The 18,466-nt window shown below is 45.5% G+C and overlaps 1 protein-coding gene across 1 annotated transcript; it reads right to left on the bottom strand.

Annotated features, from left to right (window-relative positions):
* Positions 1–1,991: 1,991 nt before the first annotated feature.
* Positions 1,992–5,857, bottom strand: LOC123829058 (RING finger protein 223). The gene is made up of 2 exons (XM_045854552.1): positions 5,538–5,857; positions 1,992–5,261 (listed from the first exon to the last, which is right to left on the bottom strand). Exon 2 carries the CDS (start codon positions 4,974–4,976, stop codon positions 3,972–3,974), a length of 1,005 nt encoding a protein of 334 aa, XP_045710508.1. The 5' UTR covers positions 4,977–5,261; positions 5,538–5,857; the 3' UTR covers positions 1,992–3,971.
* Between the last annotated feature and the right edge of the window lie 12,609 nt (positions 5,858–18,466).

Raw genomic sequence — 18,466 nt, 5'->3', positions numbered from 1 at the left:
AGTGTCCCATTCAGCCAGCTCAACAGAATGTTTATGTGCCACTTCCTCTGTGCTGAGGACTGGCTGAGGCTTTGTGAACAGAGTGGGTGAGCAGACAAGTGTGCTTCCTTGTTTTTTACATTTTGGTTGCAGGAGGTTGAGATAAAGAATGTACCAAATAAGAACACTCCAGGCAGTAATACATTATTAGGAAGAAAATAAAACTTTAATAGATAGTCATTTGGGATAGAGTGGTCAGGGCAAACCTCTCTGGGGAGGTGATATCAGACCCTTGGAGATCTGAATGAGAACATGGCCATAGACCCACATAAAGCTTCAGTTTGCAAAGCCTTAGTTTCACCAATAGACTGTCTTGTGTGTGTGTACAAATCCTTGCACCAAGGCAAGCAGGACTAATAGTTCCTGTTCCCATTTTGTAGATGAGAAGCTTGAGGCTTAATGAGGCTAAACTACATGCCAAGGCCTTCCCAAGAAAGGAGAGAACCAGTATTTGGACTCATATCTCCTAGATGCAGTTACTACTAGTCTTTAGACCCTACACCCAATGTTCTTTCTGGCTGTGGACACTGTTCATATTGCATTGAAATCATATTGCATTCAGAGGCCAAGGATTTAATTTATCACCTGCAAGATGAGTTTTTTCACTTGAAATTTAGACTCTCTAGAAGCAGGATGACAACTCTAATCTGCAGCCCCCAAAACCTGGGCCATGGGGACCATGGTTTTTTGAGCAGGTGTGCAGACTGAGCAGGTCTGGCTTTCTGCAGTGACCTTACTGATAGTTCACACTCCCGGGCTAGCGATGTGTCCAGGATGGAAACAAGCACTTCCAAGAAGATGAGAATTTCCATGGGGACTGCCACCAGGAGCCCTTCACACAACTCACTGATCACTTCAACAATTACTTCCTAAACACCTGCTTTGTCTAAGGTATTGGTGTGCCAGGACTTCCCAGGTGGTGTAGGCAGAAATAATTAAATCACACCTGCAGAATACAGGGGCACCAGACTATCAGAAAACCAGTAGACACCAGACAAATCAGATGAATGTTTTCCACCACTCCATCTTGCCACTTGATTCTTGAAAAGTCAGAAATGAATAAAGCAAGGTGGGCCAAGAAAAATAACCTCTTTATGTTTAGGTGCTGGGCTATTAATTGTAGCTGTTTGATTTTAAAGTATTCTAAGTCATATTTTTCATTATAAGAAATTTACATGTGCAACCTGTGAAAGAAGCAGAATGTGCCTTGCATTGTGACTGAGACAATTTTAAAATGCCCTTCTCATTTATATGGAATAATTTAGTTTATGAAATTGGTGGACCCTCCTCTGTGGAATATAAATAAACTCTATAAGAAGCAAGCTGGTCCCACAGTAAGTTTCAATAGACTTCCAGGTTGCCAAATTAATGAAATGAAATAGCAAATGTGTGTACACACAGGTATACATGGTTATATCCACAAAGCTAAGTTCTGTTGCTAGTGTATACACACACACGCACACATGTGTAGATACACTCGTGCAGCTAAACAGTTGTGAATGCAAACAGAATTTCAGCACTGGAAGTGAAAAAAAGAATAAACTATAATAAATATAGAAGTAATACAAGTTACTTGTTGGAAGTACAAATTAAAACCAATCTCTGGAATGCAATTCTTGGTGTTAGGAACCTGGAAACATTTCACAGAATCTGAGAAAAAAATCTAGCAATACCTTTTGTTAATCTTATAGTGATGGATGGGTCAACCACTTTTCCCTCCAGAAAACAACAGATTTCACTGGGCCTTCAGGAGTCCTGTTAAAGACTAGAAACAGCCCTGGCTGGTGTGGCTCAGTGGATTGAGAACTGGCCTGTGAACCAAAGGGTCACTGGTTCGATTCCCAGTCAGGGCACATGCTTGGGTTTCCTGCCAGGTCCCCAGTTGGGAGCACACAAGGGCAACCACACATTGATGTTTCTCTCCCTCTCTCCCTCCCTCCCCCTCTGCCTAAAAATAAATAAGTAAAGTCCTTTAAAAAAAGACTAGAAACAATTCCATGAAATGCCCACCCTAGCATTGTACATTCTCATGTGTGATACCAGCCCCATTTAGAATGTGAAATTAGGATTTGGATGGAAAAGTGTACTTCAGGAAGATAAAGACCCCACAAATAACTTGGAACAATTTCCCCATGAAATAAATTTCAGGAAAATAGGGGTTTTTTTTTCTATAAATGCTTCTCATTTTTAATTAAGACAACACAGACCTAAAACACATCATATTGCAACTCCTGAATTGGAGTCATACCACTTATCAATGGCCAGTAAATGACTGCTCTCTATGACAGACACAAATGCTCATTCAAGTTTAGAGACTAGAATAGTGTCGTGATATCATGCAGACAGCTGGCGTAAATACAGGAGGAATAACAGCACACTTTCAGTAGCTTCTGCAATGTTTAGGTATGAAAACGTTGTCTTATTCCAAATTTCAAAAGTTGGAATAAAGAATGTTTTCATATAAAATACATTTGCAACAGGTGGAGTTTTTGGTTTCTCTAAAAAGGCATCAAAACCACCTATAACACACATTGCAATTCTTTTTTTTTTTGGTTACAAAATCAGAATATGTATTCTTTTTCATTTAATGTGACTGGATCCGAACATAGTGATTTCCAATATCAAATAGCTAAATTCAAAATAATATTTTTCTGATAAGTATTATATATATATTTGTAATCAAAGGAAGGAAACTTGTCAGTTTAGTCTTTGGGCACTATTGTATATTTTATCAAGTAGTTGAAAGTCATTAGTAGTTTCACAGTACAAAATCTTGAATTAGTTACCAACACGCTTTTATTTCTGCTAATTTCGAAATGTACTTGGACTGGAGGTACGGAAGGAATGTTACTGCTTATCAAACATCTTTTCTGGAAATTTTAACGCACAAAATTTCCAGATTTACATATTCTTAAATAAATTATTGTAAAAAATGAAATAAAGAAAAGAGGCGAGGAAACCCGCAGTTTCCATTCTTCGAGAATAGCTCTCAGTACCTTCCAGGCGGGGGCAACAGTAAGTCAGTTTTGAGAGAAGATGGGAGAACAAGCTCTTGAAGCTCCCTGAGTCCAGTTACAGAGGAGGAAATGACTCCCTGGTGGTAGTGCCGTGAATTAAACAACCGTAAGTTCCCAGGAGCCCAGTTTCCAGGACTTTGGGGGCTCTGCGGGATGGTGGGTAGCAAGATCCACCGCCTGGTGCGCCCCGCCCCCTCTGCTCTGCTGCCACAGCCCGCAAACCGGAGAGCGCACGGGCGCTGCGCACCTGCCGGATCTCGCGCAGTTACTGGACGAGGCTGCGCCCAGCGGCCCGGTTCCCGCCGGTGCGGAGCCAGTGCGGAGCCAGTGCCGAGTGGACACGGCTCTCAGCGCTCAGCTTACTCACTTTCCCGGGCCGCCAGAAAGCAGGGAGACCTTTTCCTCCCGTTTACATCTCATTCATGCTTCTGACAATGCAAGTGCATTCACGACTGCTGCAGCTAGCTCTCTGCGCGCGCGTACCTGCACCCTTAAACTCTAAAGTCACGGCAGGCAGAAAACCAGAGTTCAGGCGGAGCGGCTGGCGTCCCACTCCCCTCTCCAGCTCCCTTTGCAAATACTCGGACTCTGGGAGGGATGGCTGCGCACTCTGGCGACGATGAGGGTGGTGCGCGAAGCAGAGGTTGATACTGTACTGTCGGGGAGATGGACTCCCCAGTAGCATCTCCGCCTCCTCGATTTCTCTCTCTAGCCCAGGGCGGAGGAGGCGGGGCGTGGAAAGCCGGAGAGGCGGGAAACCAAGGCCCCGTTGTGGCAGAACGACTAGGGGGTGCGCGCCAGGGGGCCGAAGGGAGAGGGCGGAAAAACTCGAGTGCACCGAGCCAGAGGCCCCCTCCTCTCGAGTCCCGCAAGGCTGAGGGTGCACGCGTGCTGGAGACAGGTCGTGTGCCCTGACTACGTGTCGCTCCTCCGCGCTCCACCTGCCGCCCGCGTCCTCCGGCCGCCGCCACCGCCCCCAGCGGAGCCCGCGGCCGCGCCCTCGGGTCGGTACTTGAGCCAGCAGATGAGCCAAGTGACGACAACCGAGAAGAGTGCCAGAATGCTGGCCACTGACAGGCAGATGGGCCCCACGGGTGAGGGCGACCCGGTAGCCGCGCCAGGGGGCGCCCCGCCGCCGGGGGATGCCCCACCGCCGCCGCCGCCGCCGTAGTGGTTGACGAAGATGAGGCCGGTGAAGAGCAGCACCACCATGGAAAGGAAGGAGAAGACGACGCACACGCAGCCGGCGGTGAGCGCTGCGCGCTTGCAGTTGTGGCAGCTCTCGTAGGCGCCCGGGGCGCGCAGGGCGGCGCGGGCGCGTGGCCCGCGGGCGGCTTCCTCCCCGGGCGGCGGCGGAGGCGCCGCGGCCGGCGCGGGCGGCGGGGCCGGAGAGGGCGCTGGGCGGCGAGCCGGCAACGGTGGGAGGCGGTCCGGGGGCAGCGGGTCGTGCGCGGCGCGCAGGGCCAGCGGGTAGGCCTCCGCGAGCTTGGTGTTGTTGGGCAGGCCGTGCACGCGGCTGTCGGGCAGCGGCGTGCGGTGGCGGCACACTGGACACGCGATGGCGCCGGGAGGGCTGTGCCAGGGCGCTGGGCGCTCAGGCGCAGTAGCGGCGGCGGCGGCGGCGGCAGCGGCGCGGAGCTGCAGCTGGCTCAGGCACTCCTGGCAGAAGGTGTGCAGGCACGCCAAAAGCTTGGGAGCGCGCCGGTCCGCGTCGAAGTAGTTGTAGCAGATTTTGCACTCGTAGTCCTCGAACGGAGGGAGACCGGGGACTGTCACCACTGCGCTTCGGCCTCCCGAGTCCCCCTTGTCCCGGGCTCCTGCCGCAGAGCCCCCGGCTCCTGTCGAGCTCCCGGGGCTGCTGGTTGGGCTTTGCTCGCCGCCGCCGCCGCCACTGCCGCTGTCGCTCGCCGGCGCTGCCATGGCATGATCCGCCCTTCATCGGGGGCAAGGTGAGGCGCCTTCCTCCCCCTCCGCCGCCGGTCGGGCTCGGGGCGGGGAGGAGGCGCTTCCGCTTCCCCCCTCCGGCTGCTGTATCCTGGCGGGGGAGGCACCGCTGGCTGAGCCCGGCGGGTGCGCACCGGCGACCGCTTGGCTCACTCCCACCAGATGCGGGCGCCTGGAGTCCTCCAGCCTCGGGAGCTTCTGTGCCGTCCCCCTGGGTCCTCTCAAGGCAGCTCTGCCGGCAGCTTTGGGTTTTGTTTTTTGCTGTTGGAATTGGGAGTTGAGGGCTCCTGGGGACGGGGGTGGCACGGTGCGGGAAGCAGATTTGGGGTGCGGCCACTTGGAGATGTGGCGCCCTTGCAGCACCCCCGCCCCTCGAAGCCACTCTCGGGACAGCTGGGGGAAGCCTGGTCTTGCTTTTCCCTTCTACCTCTCCCTCGCCCCCTTCCGCTTTATCCTTGTCATTCCCTGAGTATCCTTCTGGGTCTGGGGCTGAGTCCCTGGCGAAGCCTCCTCTCCCCCCAACAAGCCAGAGCTCACCGGTGATGTAATGCGCGACCCGCGCTGGGAGGGGACGCAGCGGCCTCCGCGGCGGCGGCGGCGGCGGCGGCGGTTCCTGTCCGTGAAAATCGTGATCTCATTTCTCCGTCCAAGGGCGAAAGCCAGTAATCACCAAGCCATTTACACTTTCCGCTTTTATTAGCGAAGCCCAGGCCACCCTGAAGCCTTCTCAGGGTGGAGGCGGAGGGCTTGTACTTTCCTTTTCACCATTGGGAGGAAATTGTGGAGCTGAACAGCACCTTTTCGCCTCCGGAAATACTGCTGCCCGAGACTCGGGGAGGCACGAAGACGCAGGCAGACTCAGCCTGGTCTTGCAATGTCCTGACGCTGACCGCGGGGGATGGAGGTAGCTCTTTGGTTGGTGCACAGGCGGCTACAGAGGCCGACAGGGGGAAATATTATTGTCCAACAGGCGCACAGAATTTCAGCGTCCACCCTAATCCTAGCCCCTGACAACTCTCACCCTCGCCGCTTCTTCACTTCAGGGTTTAACACGCAAATGCAGAGAGCTGAAAACCGCTTTCGTAACATGGGACGGATCTTCCTGCTTTTATTAAAAACCAGCAGAGGCTCATCTAAGCAGGTTAGCAAAAAAAAAAAAAAAAGCAGCACTTCTGGAAAGAACACTGAGTAGAATATAGGAGTGGTGGGTTTTGGGGAACCTCTATTGGGTGCTATTCACATATTCCTAATCAGAAAGTTCCCCTCTCCAGGTTGGATCTGACCCTATGGAAAGAGACACCCTCTTCCCAGCAAGAACGGGGAGGAGGGTGGAGCTCTGGGGTCCCAGCAGATGGGAACGTTCTCACTTTCTCTGGATTCTCTGCAGAAGCCAGCAGGATGCCCCAGGGAGCACCTGTGGAAAGGAAGACTGAATGTGGAACAAGCAGAAGGAAAGGAAAGGAGAGAAGAAACTACCAATGCACAGGCCAGGGGAGGAATGGTCAGAAATAACTATTACATTTCTGTTACTTTGTTTTGTATTCTCTGCGAGTTGCAAATGTGATAGACCGGAAGACTTTAGACGAAGCTCATTAACAACCATTTTCTTTGTATTTCCTAGTCTCAAATGTTATAATTTAAGGGAACCCTTTTTAATTTTTTTCTTAAAGTATATCATTTCCTGACAGGGGCCATCACTACCAGAAGGTAGGGTGATGGAGAATCAGAAGAAGGCCCTCGTCTGGCCTTGAAACATTATACACAAACCCACCTATAGTGGAGGAAGTTGGGCGCCTGTCCTCTTTCCCTCCTTGACTGTGAAGAGCCAAGAATGATGCATTTTGTGCATCGTTTTAATCTGGGTTCTTCTTCCTTAAGTTTTGATTAACTCTTTGCTGAGAAGAGACGTAGCTGATGTCGGAAAAAATTTAAACAGGGCTTGGAGAGAAGAGAAACTTGAAACAGGAGAGGCTAGTGTGCATTTAAGTGTTGGTCCTGCACATCCACGCATTTCCTAGGACAGGTGTGACCTTGATGCTGAAGGGGACGGAGAACGAGTTCCAAAGGCCTCCATGTTTGCGTGTGGTGCGCATTTGGGCGAACGTAAGATTTTCAAGTTTTGCTCTCACCATTTGTTCTCACCATTGAATGAAAGAATCGAACGTGGGGCTATGCCAGGGTCTGTCAACCTCAGCACTATTGACATTTTTTAAAAGATTTTATTTATTTATATTTAGAGAGGGAAGGGAGGGAGAAAGAGAGAGAGAGAGAAACATCCATGTGCGGTTGCTGGGGGTTGTGGCCTGCAACCCAGGCATGTGCCCTGACTGGGAATCGAACCTGCGATGCTTTGGTTCACAGCCTGCGCTCAATCTACTGAGCTACGCCAGCCAGGGCTACTATTGACATTTTGAGCTGGATAATACTTTGTCGTAGGTGCTGTTCTGTGCATTGTCTCTGGCCTCTGCCCACTTGATGGGAGCAGCAGCCCTCCCCACTGGGGACAACCAAAAGTGTCTTCTGGGGACAAAAATCACCCCTGGCTGAGGATCACAGGGCTACCCCCAAGTTACAGATCTGTTTGTGACTAAAAAGAATTTGTGACTGCTAGAATTTGGTCAACGAGGCTGGGATTTACTCTCTATTTATATCCTAGGACCAGTCACTCATTTCTGGACTCATAAAGGTGTCACGTGGGGTTCCCGTCAGTGCAGCGAAGAACATGAGCTTGCGTGACCCAGGCATCCACCCTAATGGACCAGAAGGCCCAGTACTCAGTGTCCCTTGCAGCAGCAAGTAGTGACGCATGGTCGCTCATGTAGGAACTAGGTTTGCACTGTGGTGGAAAATGAGCTGAAAGAGATCTGAAGTCACAGAGAACTCAGTATTCACATCACGATTTGTGTTGACATTGCAAGAATCCAGCTCAGGCCTTAAATATATTAGACACTGAGTATTTGCTGCATTTGTTTCCTTTTTCAGAACCCAAGTAAATGGGAGACAGCAAAGGCCTTGGGTCATCTGTTGTCTACATCCTATTTACCATCTAAAGAGACAATGTTTTAATTTTAGAATTGACAGTCCTGAGTCCAAATGCTAGGTCTGCTCCTCACCCTCTGCGTAGCATTAGATGTGCTGCTCAACTTCCCCATGCCTCCGTTTACCAAACTGTAAAATGGGGATGGGCAGTTACCATGTAAGTCTGTTATGAGGATTGAACAAGTTGTGTACATAACACATTCAGAGTCCTGACCCCTGTTAACACTCATTGCTATTTATGTCAGCAGTTTCTATTACTGATCTTAATAATATCCACAAACACCCTGTGAGAGAGGCCCAGAGGGTTTGTGTAACCAGCCCAAGGTGACACAGCCATCAGGAACAGAGTGGTCCGGCTCTTCCATTATTTCAAAGATAGAGATACAGGGAGCCCCTCAGTCAGAAAGACCAGGAGGAGGCCAGGCCTATGAATCTAACCCTCTGGCAGATCATTACTGGTCTGTCAGCTGCAATAAAGCCCTGGATGAAACATGAGGGTGAAGTGAAATCTCATTGGTAGTATTGGGAGACCAGATGTATAGGCAGATCATGCCACTCAGAAGCAAAAAGTAAAGGAGTCCATCAAACAGTTGACGTTTTAAAATCTGATCTGGCCTGATTCAGTTTGACATTTATTGAGGTCCTCTTCCGGAAGGCATTACTGCTGCCAGGTAAGTTATGCGGGCCTCCAGAAACCAGGAGTTTAAGAGAGGATATTAAATACGTGTACAAAACTTGGAGGCAGAATGAGGCAAGTTTGTGGTCTAGGGACCAGGTCGGGTGGGAAGAAAGAGGAGAGGGAAGTTATTTCCGCTGCAGGAAGTTTCTGCAGACTCACGGTCAGTGAGTTTAAGGAAACGTACAGAGAGAAAGACACTCAGGGGCAGCAGCAGCAGCAGCAGCAGGGAGAGCAGGTGTGTTGGGCATGGTGGGTGACCCGCTTCAGAGAGAGCACGCAGCGTGCAGGACGCTGCCCAGGGAGGCCTGGAAGGCCGTGCTAGCCGGGCTGGGCTCCATTCTGTGGAACGGAGGACCCATTCTGCAGAGGACCCGAGCGTTCCACCTCCTTGCACAATGAGAGTGCCCGCAGTGGATGGAGCTTCAGAGCGCTGGGTTGGCTGGAGTTGGAATTGGCTATCCAGAGGGAGGCATATCCATTAAGAGGTTACTTAGGAGCTAGATCTCACTGCTATATACTGCAAAGATAAAAACTTTAAGAGAATTAATGTGCTCCATTTATGGAGATAAATTCTCTCTCCTAGTGTATGAGCCAGCGGTTCAGAACGAGCGCTCTGCTTCCAGATGGCCTGTGCCACTGACTAGCTACCCAGTGCCAGACAAGGTCCTTAGCCTCGTTGTGCCTCGGTTTTCTCTTTTGTAAAATGGGAGAGTGTTACCTATTTCGCAAGGTTGCTGTGCAGTTAAAACGAGTTGACATATACTAAGCTTCCAACAGTGCCTGGGACGTGGTAAGTGTCTTAAAAAATGTTGCCAAAATAATAAAACCTACCCAAGCAAATTGCTTGTTCTAGAGAAATTATTTCTTTATTGCTAAATAAAAATAACTCAGAGCAAAGGCTCCCTTGGCCAGCTGATCAAAGGTGACAGCAGTAGTGACCAGTTGATGGCACTTCCCCTTGATGCGGTGTGTTGAGAATGGCACTCTCTGTGATGGTCCCCCCAGACCCCATAAACCCAGTCCTGTTATAGGAAACAGATCTGACGAATCCCAGAAGAAGGACATTCTACAAAATATCCCTCAAAAACTTTCTAGGTCATTGAAAACCGGGAAAGTCGGTGAAACTGTTATGGCCAGGAGGAGCCTGAGGAGGCAGGACAGTTCAGTGCGGTGACACCCTGGATGGGTCCTGGAACAACCACCGAAAAGGACGCTGGGTAAAAACTACGGGAATCTAAAGAGAGCATTGACTTTAGTGAATAATCAGGTATCAGTATCAGCTCCTTGGTTTTAATCAATGTGGCACGTGAATGTAAAATGTTCTTAACTGGAAACTGGGTGTGGGTTATATCGGAACTCTGCTATCTTTGCAATGTTTCTGTACATCTAAACGGGCTCTAAAATAAAAAGTTTATTTGAGAAATGTGGTCCATTTATGGGGAATTGCAATCAGAAGGCCACTAAAATTTCCTGGGATTAAGATATATCTGCTCATTGTGCATTTGCATCATTTTGAGTAAGATCTATTAAGCGGATTTGAAAGACCTTTTAAGGAAACATTTGACTTAGCATTAGGATGCCCAATTATAATGTACAGATAATAGTGATTTTTTTTAATGTACAGAAATAATGCAACTGCCTTAAAATAAATTCAGAAAAGAGAATTAAAAAATTACCCTATAACCCAACAGTTCAGCATAGCTATTATCATCATTGATTTATTCTTATAGGCATGTGTTTTCACTTGTAATGATATTTCACTTTAATTTGAATTATTCATTCAAATTGCTATTTAGGGTAATTACTATGTGCCAGCAAGTGTTTTTGAAACTGGCAGCATGACAGTGCACAAAACAAACAATATGCTTGACTTCACAGAGCTCATATTCTAGCATACGTGTATTTTTGTGTGATGCAGAAAACAAACAAATCAATATACAAAATGATAACTAGTGGAAGGTGCTATGAAGAAAAATATAGTAGACCAGAAGGACAGGAAGTGTTGGGGTATGGAAGGGGTAGTTTGCTGTTTTAAATAAGGTGGCCAGAAAAAGTGGCCAAATGTCACTAATAAAGTAACATTTGAGCAGAGACCTTAAGGAATTGAGGGACAGAACCATGTGGTTCTGCAAGGGAGCCCCAAGCAAAGTGAACCGCTTGTGCAAAGGTCCTGAGGTGGGAAAGTGGATGATGTGTTCCAGGAATGTGGATGATGTGTTCCAGGAACAGCAAGGAAGCCAACAGGTTGAGCAAGAAGGGGGTGGGGGTGGGTAGGAGATGAGGCCACAAAGGGTGTCCAGGCAAGGGTGATCATATAGGGACTTCTAGATCATTTAAATAATGTTTTATTTGTAATTAGGGTAAGATGAGAAGCCATTCAAGGGTTTGGAGTAGAGGGATACTTAATCTGACTTGGGCTTCAGGTGAATCACTGTAGCTGCTCTGTGAAGAAGAGCTGAGAGGGGATGGATTTAGAAGCAGGTAACCTGGATAGATGGCTCCGGCCAACACACCAGAGGGAGGAAGGTGAGACTGGGTGGATCCCACATGTGAACGTGAAGCCCGCAGAACTTGTTGGTGTGGAGACAGAGAGAGGGAGAGGAGTTTCCAAGGCTGTGGTGAATGAGGAGTAATCATTAATTTAACAAACTTTTCAAACTTTTCAATTTAACAAAAGCAAATAAGCTTTTTCCCAGGGTGCTAATAATATTAATAACCAGGACATGTTTCATTTTCTTGCTCAAATATCTCATCAATGATGCTTACCCTGACCATCTAATCTAAAATGGCAGCCTCATTTGTTTATTCATTTTTTCTTTGCTCTTCCCCCACGCCCCACCTAGGCTTTTTAAAGAAATCAAGGAGGAGCTAAAAGGGACAAGGAACCCAGGTGTCCTCTGCTCCACTGGGTGGGAAGTGTGTCCTCTCACTGCCCTTTGCACATCCTCTTGTCCTTCCTCCCAGCTGCTGCTCTGGCGTCAGAGCCCAGATCTCTGCCCTTAGCCTTCAGACTTCTGTGAGTCATTGTTCCCAAACAATGAGTGGATCAAAGGAGATGCAGAGAGTACAGGATATTATCAATTACTGCTACGTGAGCAGAATGGAAAAACAGGAGCTACCTCTGCAGTATTTAAATACCTGCTTCTCCTCCATGTATGATCTGTGGAGCTTTTTGTTACTCAGATCTTTTCCAAGTTTCAAAGAGATGCAGGTCTTGGAGGCGGGGCATCCCTTCACCTGGGAAAGTTTATGAGGCTAAAATTGGCTGACCTTAATCTCTGGAAGTCATTCAAGAGATGGTTTGCCCTGGACAGCATGAGTCATTTGGTTGAGCATTGTCTTGCAAAGCAAAAGGTCAAGGTCACCGGCTGATTCCCCCTCAGGCCAAATGCCTAGGTCTTGGGTTGGGGCATGTGTGAGGGGCAAACAGTTTTTTTTTCCAAAACAATGATGTTTCTCTCCCTTTCATTTCCCCTCCCTTTTCCTCTCCCTTAAAATCTTTGAGATTCCTGATAAGGACACATGCCTTGAGATAAAATCTTTGCCATTTTATTTATTTATTTCTAGGGGAAGGGAAAGGGAGAGAGAAAAACATCAATGTCTTGTTGCCTCTTCTGCACCCCCAACCAGGTATGTGCCCTGACTGGGAACTGAACCAGCGATCCTTTGCTTTATAGGCTGGTACTCAGTGGAGTGGAACCACACCAGCCAGTGGAGCCACACCAACCAGGTCAGTAAAATCATTTTTTTTTCTTTTTTCTTTTTAAGATTATGGTTTACATGGCAACCAGCTGCAAGCTCAATTCTCAGACAGTTTCTTCTCCCTCCTATCATGTGTTGCCCTTTGCAAAGCCAAGGTTAATGGAACATGCATGCAATGTGCTTTTCTCCAAAAGGCCTCTCTGCAGCCTGGGACCCTTTTCATCAAGTCCCTCTTATAAGTCCCCTCTTTGATTAGATGCTATAAAAACATTTCTTTAGGTACAAAAAGTGTTTTGAAGTTAGAAAAGCTCTTTCTTTTTGAGCAATGACTCTCCTCCTTGGGAGACAAAAGTAAGATGCAGTACTTTTAGTGAGAAAAGAAAGAAAGAAAGAAAGAGAAAGAAAGAAAGAAAGAAAGAAAGAAAGAAAGAAAGAAAGAAAGAAAAAGAGAGAGAGAAAGAAAGAGAGAGAAGGAAGGAAAGAAAGAGAGAGAGGGAGAAAGAAAGAAAAGAAAGAAAGAAAGAAAGAAAGAAAGAAAGAAAGAAAGAAAGAGAAAGAAAGAAAGAAAGAAAGAAAGAAAGAAAGAAAGAAAGAAAGAAAGAAAGAAAGAAAGAAGAAAGAGGGAAAAGAAATTTCTTGGATGGCACAAATAGGAGTAAATAAAGCTGTGATCATATTGCATTTCTTACTATTTTTTGTTCTGATGTTTATATCACAGCAATGAATCCAAAAATGCTAAAGGCTGCCCGAATGTTGTGAGATTAGAGGCACTCAAGTTCCCAACCTAACACCAGGGATTGTCATGACCTTGAGAGAGAATAGAGGTCAAAGATGATATAAACCTATACACACAATATTTAATCGCACTTTCAACCAAAAAACAATTTGGAGGTGCTCCTGGACTGGGGGAGGTGAGGACACGGCCCCACCTTCGAGACTTTTGTCGTTTGGGTGCTTTGCTAAGATCTGAGTAGTGAAAGGCTTTCCAGGCCCTGACTGGCCAAGCAAGTCCTTGATGCGTTTAATCATCAATTGCCAAATTGGAAAGGAAAGGGAATTCCAATGGAAAACATTTCAGACCCACTGTGAAGCTCTCCTTAGCTTTCTTGTTTTATATACATATATAGCCTATTTAATCTATTAAATATTCTGGCTCCAAGGGATATTACAAAAATCTTCTACATTTGATCAGAACAAAGATGAATAAAGGTGAAAAGAAGTTCTAGAAGATCTAGATGTAAATGATGGTGACTCATCTTTAAGTAGTTCTAGGACTGTCACTGTTCTTTTTTTTTTAATTGTGGTAAAAAATACATAACATGGCCTCTGGCTGGTGTGGCTCAGTAGACTGAGTGCCAGACTGAGAACTAAAGGGTCACTGGTTCAATTCCCAGTCAGGGTACATGCCAGAATTGTGGGCCAGGTCCCCAGTAGGGGGCGCGCGAGGGGCAACCACATATTGATGTTTCCCTCTCTTCCTCCCCTCCCTTCTCTCTAAAAATAAATACATAAAATCTAAAAAAAAAAACCAAAAAACATAACATGGAATTTACCATTTTAACCATTTTAAGTGTATAGTTCAGTAGATTGTTGTGAAACAGATCTCCAGAACTCCTCATCTTGCAAAACCTATAACTCTACACACACTAAACAACTACCCTCCTCCCTTTCCCTCAGCCACCGGTAACCACATTGTACTTTTTGTTTCAATGAATTTCACTGCTTTAGACACCTCACACAAATGCAATCACACAGTGTTGGTCTTTTTATGACTGGTCTGTTTCACTTAGCACACTGTCTGCAGAGTATAATCCATGTTGTACTGTGTGTCAGGGCTCCCCTCCTTTTTAAGGTTGAATAACATTCCAGTAGTATACACACCTGCCACATTTTGTGTATCGGTGTGTCTGTTAATAGACATAGGGTTGCTTCCACAACCCTATGTAACTAGAGCCACTGTGAACATGGGTGTGTAAGCGTCTCTTCAAAACTCTGCTTTTAATTCTTTTGGATATATCCCCAGAAGTGGGATTCCTGGATCATATGGCAGTTGTAATTCTTTGAGGAAACAATCTGTGTTGCATAGTGGTTGCATCATTTTACAATCCCCCCCTCCCCCGACAGTGGGCATGGGTTTCAATTTCTCCACATCTTCACCAACACTTGTTCTTTTAAGGGTTGTTTTTTTTTTTATAGTTGCCATCCTAATGGGAGTGAAGTGATTATGGTTTGATTTACATTTTTCTGATGAGTAGTGGCGTTGAGCATCTTTTCATGTGCTTGTTAACCATTTGTATTTCATCCTTGGAGACATCTATTCACGCCCTTTGCCTATTTTTAATTGGGTTATTTGATTTTTGTTGCTGAGTTGTAGGCGCTCTCTACATATTCTGAATGTCAATCCCTTTTCCGGTACGTGATTTTCACATATTTTCTCCCATTCTGTAGGTTGCCATGCACTCAGTTGATTGTGTTCTTTGATACACAAAGGTTTTTAAATTTGATGCAGTCCCTTTTGTCTATTTTGCTTTTGTTTCCTGTGATTTTGGTGTCATATTTAAGAACTCATTGCCAAGTCCAATGTCAGGAAGGTTTCCTCCTTTTTCTTCTTGGAGTTTTATAGTTTCAGGTCCCACATCTAAGGCTTTAATCCATTTTGATTTAATATTTGTATGTGGTGCAAGAAAAGGGTCCAACTTTATTGTTTTGTACATAACCTGTTTTCCCAGCAGCATTTGTTGAAAAGGCTGTCCTTTCCCCACTGAGTAGTCTGGGCGCCCTTGTCAAAGGTCATTTGGTCATATACATGAGGATTGCTTCTGGGCTCTGTACTCTATTCCATTGGTCCCATTGTCTGTGCCATTACCACACTGTTGGATTATTTTATCTTTGTAACAGGTTTTGAAATCAGGAAATCCTCCAAGTTTGTTCTTCTTTTCCAAAACTGTTTTGGCAATTCAGGGTCTCTTAGGATGCCATGTGAGTTTTAGGATGAATTTTTCTATTTCTTCACAAATTTGCCTTTGGGATTTTGTTAGGCATTACATTAGCTAGCCACTGTTCTTTAATAAATGCATGGAGAATCTGAAATATGGTAGTGAAAGCTACTGAAGCAGCAGACAGAAGCTTGGAGCTTATATATTTTCTCAAACTCTTTGTGATATAAAACTTAGACAACAGAGAATTATACAAGTTAACACATTTGTCTTAGTTTGTCATTTTCTCAGATCTATACAGATAGTTTAAATGGTCCCTAGTAGAGAGGAATGAGAGAACCAATTGATTTCTTTAAGCATTGTGGTAATAATAATAATAATAATAATTATTATTATTATTATTATCATAGTACCATATAATTTAGTTTTTACCATAAAGCATTTTATATGTAAAGCATATACATTTTATTATCTAATTTTATTTTAGTCCAAAGCAGTCTTCATCAAAGTTATGGTCCCTGAAGTATTAGTTCCATAAAAAATGGTTCTGTGGCCAAATAATTTGGAAAACATTGCATTTACATTCTATACTCTGTCCTTGGAGATTCACTATTAAAAGGGCCAAGAAGTCTTGCTGCAAACATGAAAAGAAATCAGTTCAATGTTGTATAAACCAGTATTTACCAAAGTTTTACAGCCCCATTTATTTTTTAGTAAGCCTAATTTTTAAACCTATTTTTTTAGGAAACCAATATATGACTAAAGGCCCTCAGGGCAGAGAAGTTAAGTGAACAGTGTTTAAGTGCTGCACTGCAGATACTGAGCTCCTTCAAAGTGGTGCCGGGAATAGGATGCACAGGGCAAGGGAGCATATACCGCAACACAGGCATTGACTTCTCCCATCATGCCTTTTAGGGGCAAAACTGGGAGAGAGATTGGACATGCACGGAAACCTGGGTTTGTTTTTAATAAAGAAAAATGGGCAATTTCTTCCATATGCTATTTGCATCATCTACACGAACCCGGCTTGCAGCAATGCCCCTGCGGAAAAGGAACAAATGAATCCTGAGGCTGTCCTTGGGCCCAGCCAAACTGGCTCTGTGAGATGAGATCTGCCTAATTGCCTCTTTCCATGATGATGATTTTGTAGTGTTGCCAACAGAGAAATAAGAGATAAATCACCTCTCATCTAGCATGGTTAATCACAATTGATTGTTTATATACTTTGCTCCCTGGCCACGATATACTTTCCTTCCTAATTTTGTTTTAGGAAGGTTCTTCCAAAACTCTGTAAGAGTTCAGAAACTTTAAAATGATGTATTATTTATCTGTCCAGCCAGACAGATGCCTTCAGAATCATTACTGACTCATTTCTACAGTCATTAAATCCACCACCGGCGCATGCGCTGACTTAGTAATATGCAGACTTGGTGTTCAGGAGGCTGAGGCAGCTGCAAAGGACAGACCCGTGAGGTCTGATCACATCTAGTCCCATGCAGAGCCGAGGTGCTCGCTTCAAATCAGGGGCAAATCTGCAGGCTGACCTGGTTTGGATGCCCTTTGTAAGAAAAATAATTTATATTATTAGACAAGAACTTATATGTTCATTTAGAAGTATAACATAAACCACCATGATAACAAAAACATTTAAAGCTTACAAACTCTGGAAATATCTCAAAATTTAGAAAATAACAATTTTTTTATAATTAGCTGATACACCACTCAGTAAAATTATTGTCGGTATACATTTGATTGCCTGTTCTCGCAACAGTAATTTTGTCCCACTTTCTACTAAGAGACCAGGAGAAATTAGACTTCCTCTAGCCTGGTGGGGTGAATAATGATTTTTTTTTATTATTGATGATACATAAATTTTCTTTTGTCTTCACAAGTTATCATCAGTATTGATTGGCTTGTAAATATATTTTTAGGATTGCTATCAATTTTAGGAAAAGTTCTCTCATGTATCTTTTATATATGAGCTGTAAGATTTCAAAGCCTTGCCTTGGCTGGTGGATTGAGCGCTGGCCTGGGAACCAAAGGGTCACTAGTTCAATTCCCTGTCAGGGCACATGCCTGGGTTGCAGCTCAGGTCCCCAGTCGGGGGCGCACAAGAAGCAACCACATACTGACGTTTCTCTCTCCCTCCTTCTCCCTCCCTTCCCCTCTGTCTAAAATAAATACATAAAATCTTTAAAAAAATTCCAAGGCCTTTCAGAGGTTTGTTTATTGCAGGAACTAATCTTAAATACCATTTGAATTGACACCACTCACTGACCAGCTTGTCTTCAGTGCCCCTAATGTTGTGGCGTATCCTGAGGGTGGTGTCAGCCCCTGCACCTTCATTTCACAAGGTGAAGTATGTTGGTTTAGTGAGTGGTAAGACCGTTTCAAAAAATTGTTCTTGCACCAGGGCAGCTGGTAGTAACTAAACTACACACAGAAGAGTCTGTGAAACATATAAATATCCCACTAAATCAAAACTATATGTAGCCCATCAAACCCATCAACTTCCTTAGTCATGGTCCAAAGATGCCCATGGTCACCCGCATGCCACCCAGCACGAGGGGGAGTGTGACTGAGAAAGCGCAAGTGGGAAGAGACAGTGGTCTCAAGCATTGGTGGTTAAATGCTGTGCTCTTGTAAACTTCCCAAGAGCGCATGGCTGTGGATGCACTTCGGAGTTTAAGTGACGGGCCTTAAAACGTACCCTTTCTCTCTTTCAGGATACATCCATGTCTCAGTTTTCTTCCACCCACAGGCTCTCCCACCAGTGCTGCTGCTGTTCCCTTGGGAAGGACGAACCTTTGCTTCGTGAACTGAAGGACCAGATCTGCAGAAAGTGTAATGCAAACACATAGGAGACGTGTACGTGACAGTGTTCCAGCTGGCCAATTTGTTCAATTTAATAGAACAATTATTTGACATTATATGGATCAGTGGCTTTGAAACCTGGCAGTAGGTTAAAACATAGCATTAAAAAAATACACATTCCTTGGCCATAAACCCAGAAGTTCTGATTCCGTAGACCGAGGCTAAGGCCCAGGAATCTCCGATTTTCCAGTTTCCTACTTGACTGTGATGTGTTGCCAGGTTGGGGAACACTGACA

Source organism: Phyllostomus hastatus, unplaced genomic scaffold (genome assembly GCF_019186645.2).
Source record: "Phyllostomus hastatus isolate PE091 unplaced genomic scaffold, TTU_PhHast_1.1 phas_contig_137, whole genome shotgun sequence".
Taxonomy (NCBI): Eukaryota; Metazoa; Chordata; class Mammalia; order Chiroptera; family Phyllostomidae; genus Phyllostomus; species Phyllostomus hastatus.
Note: the sequence above shows the minus strand (reverse complement) of the source record. Positions and strands in the feature narration are given on the sequence as shown.

Coding starts and splice junctions, on each gene's coding strand:
- LOC123829058 (XM_045854552.1), bottom strand. CDS start 4,976: ATGGCAGCGCCGGCGAGCGACAGCGGCAGTGGCGGCGGCGGCGGCGAG.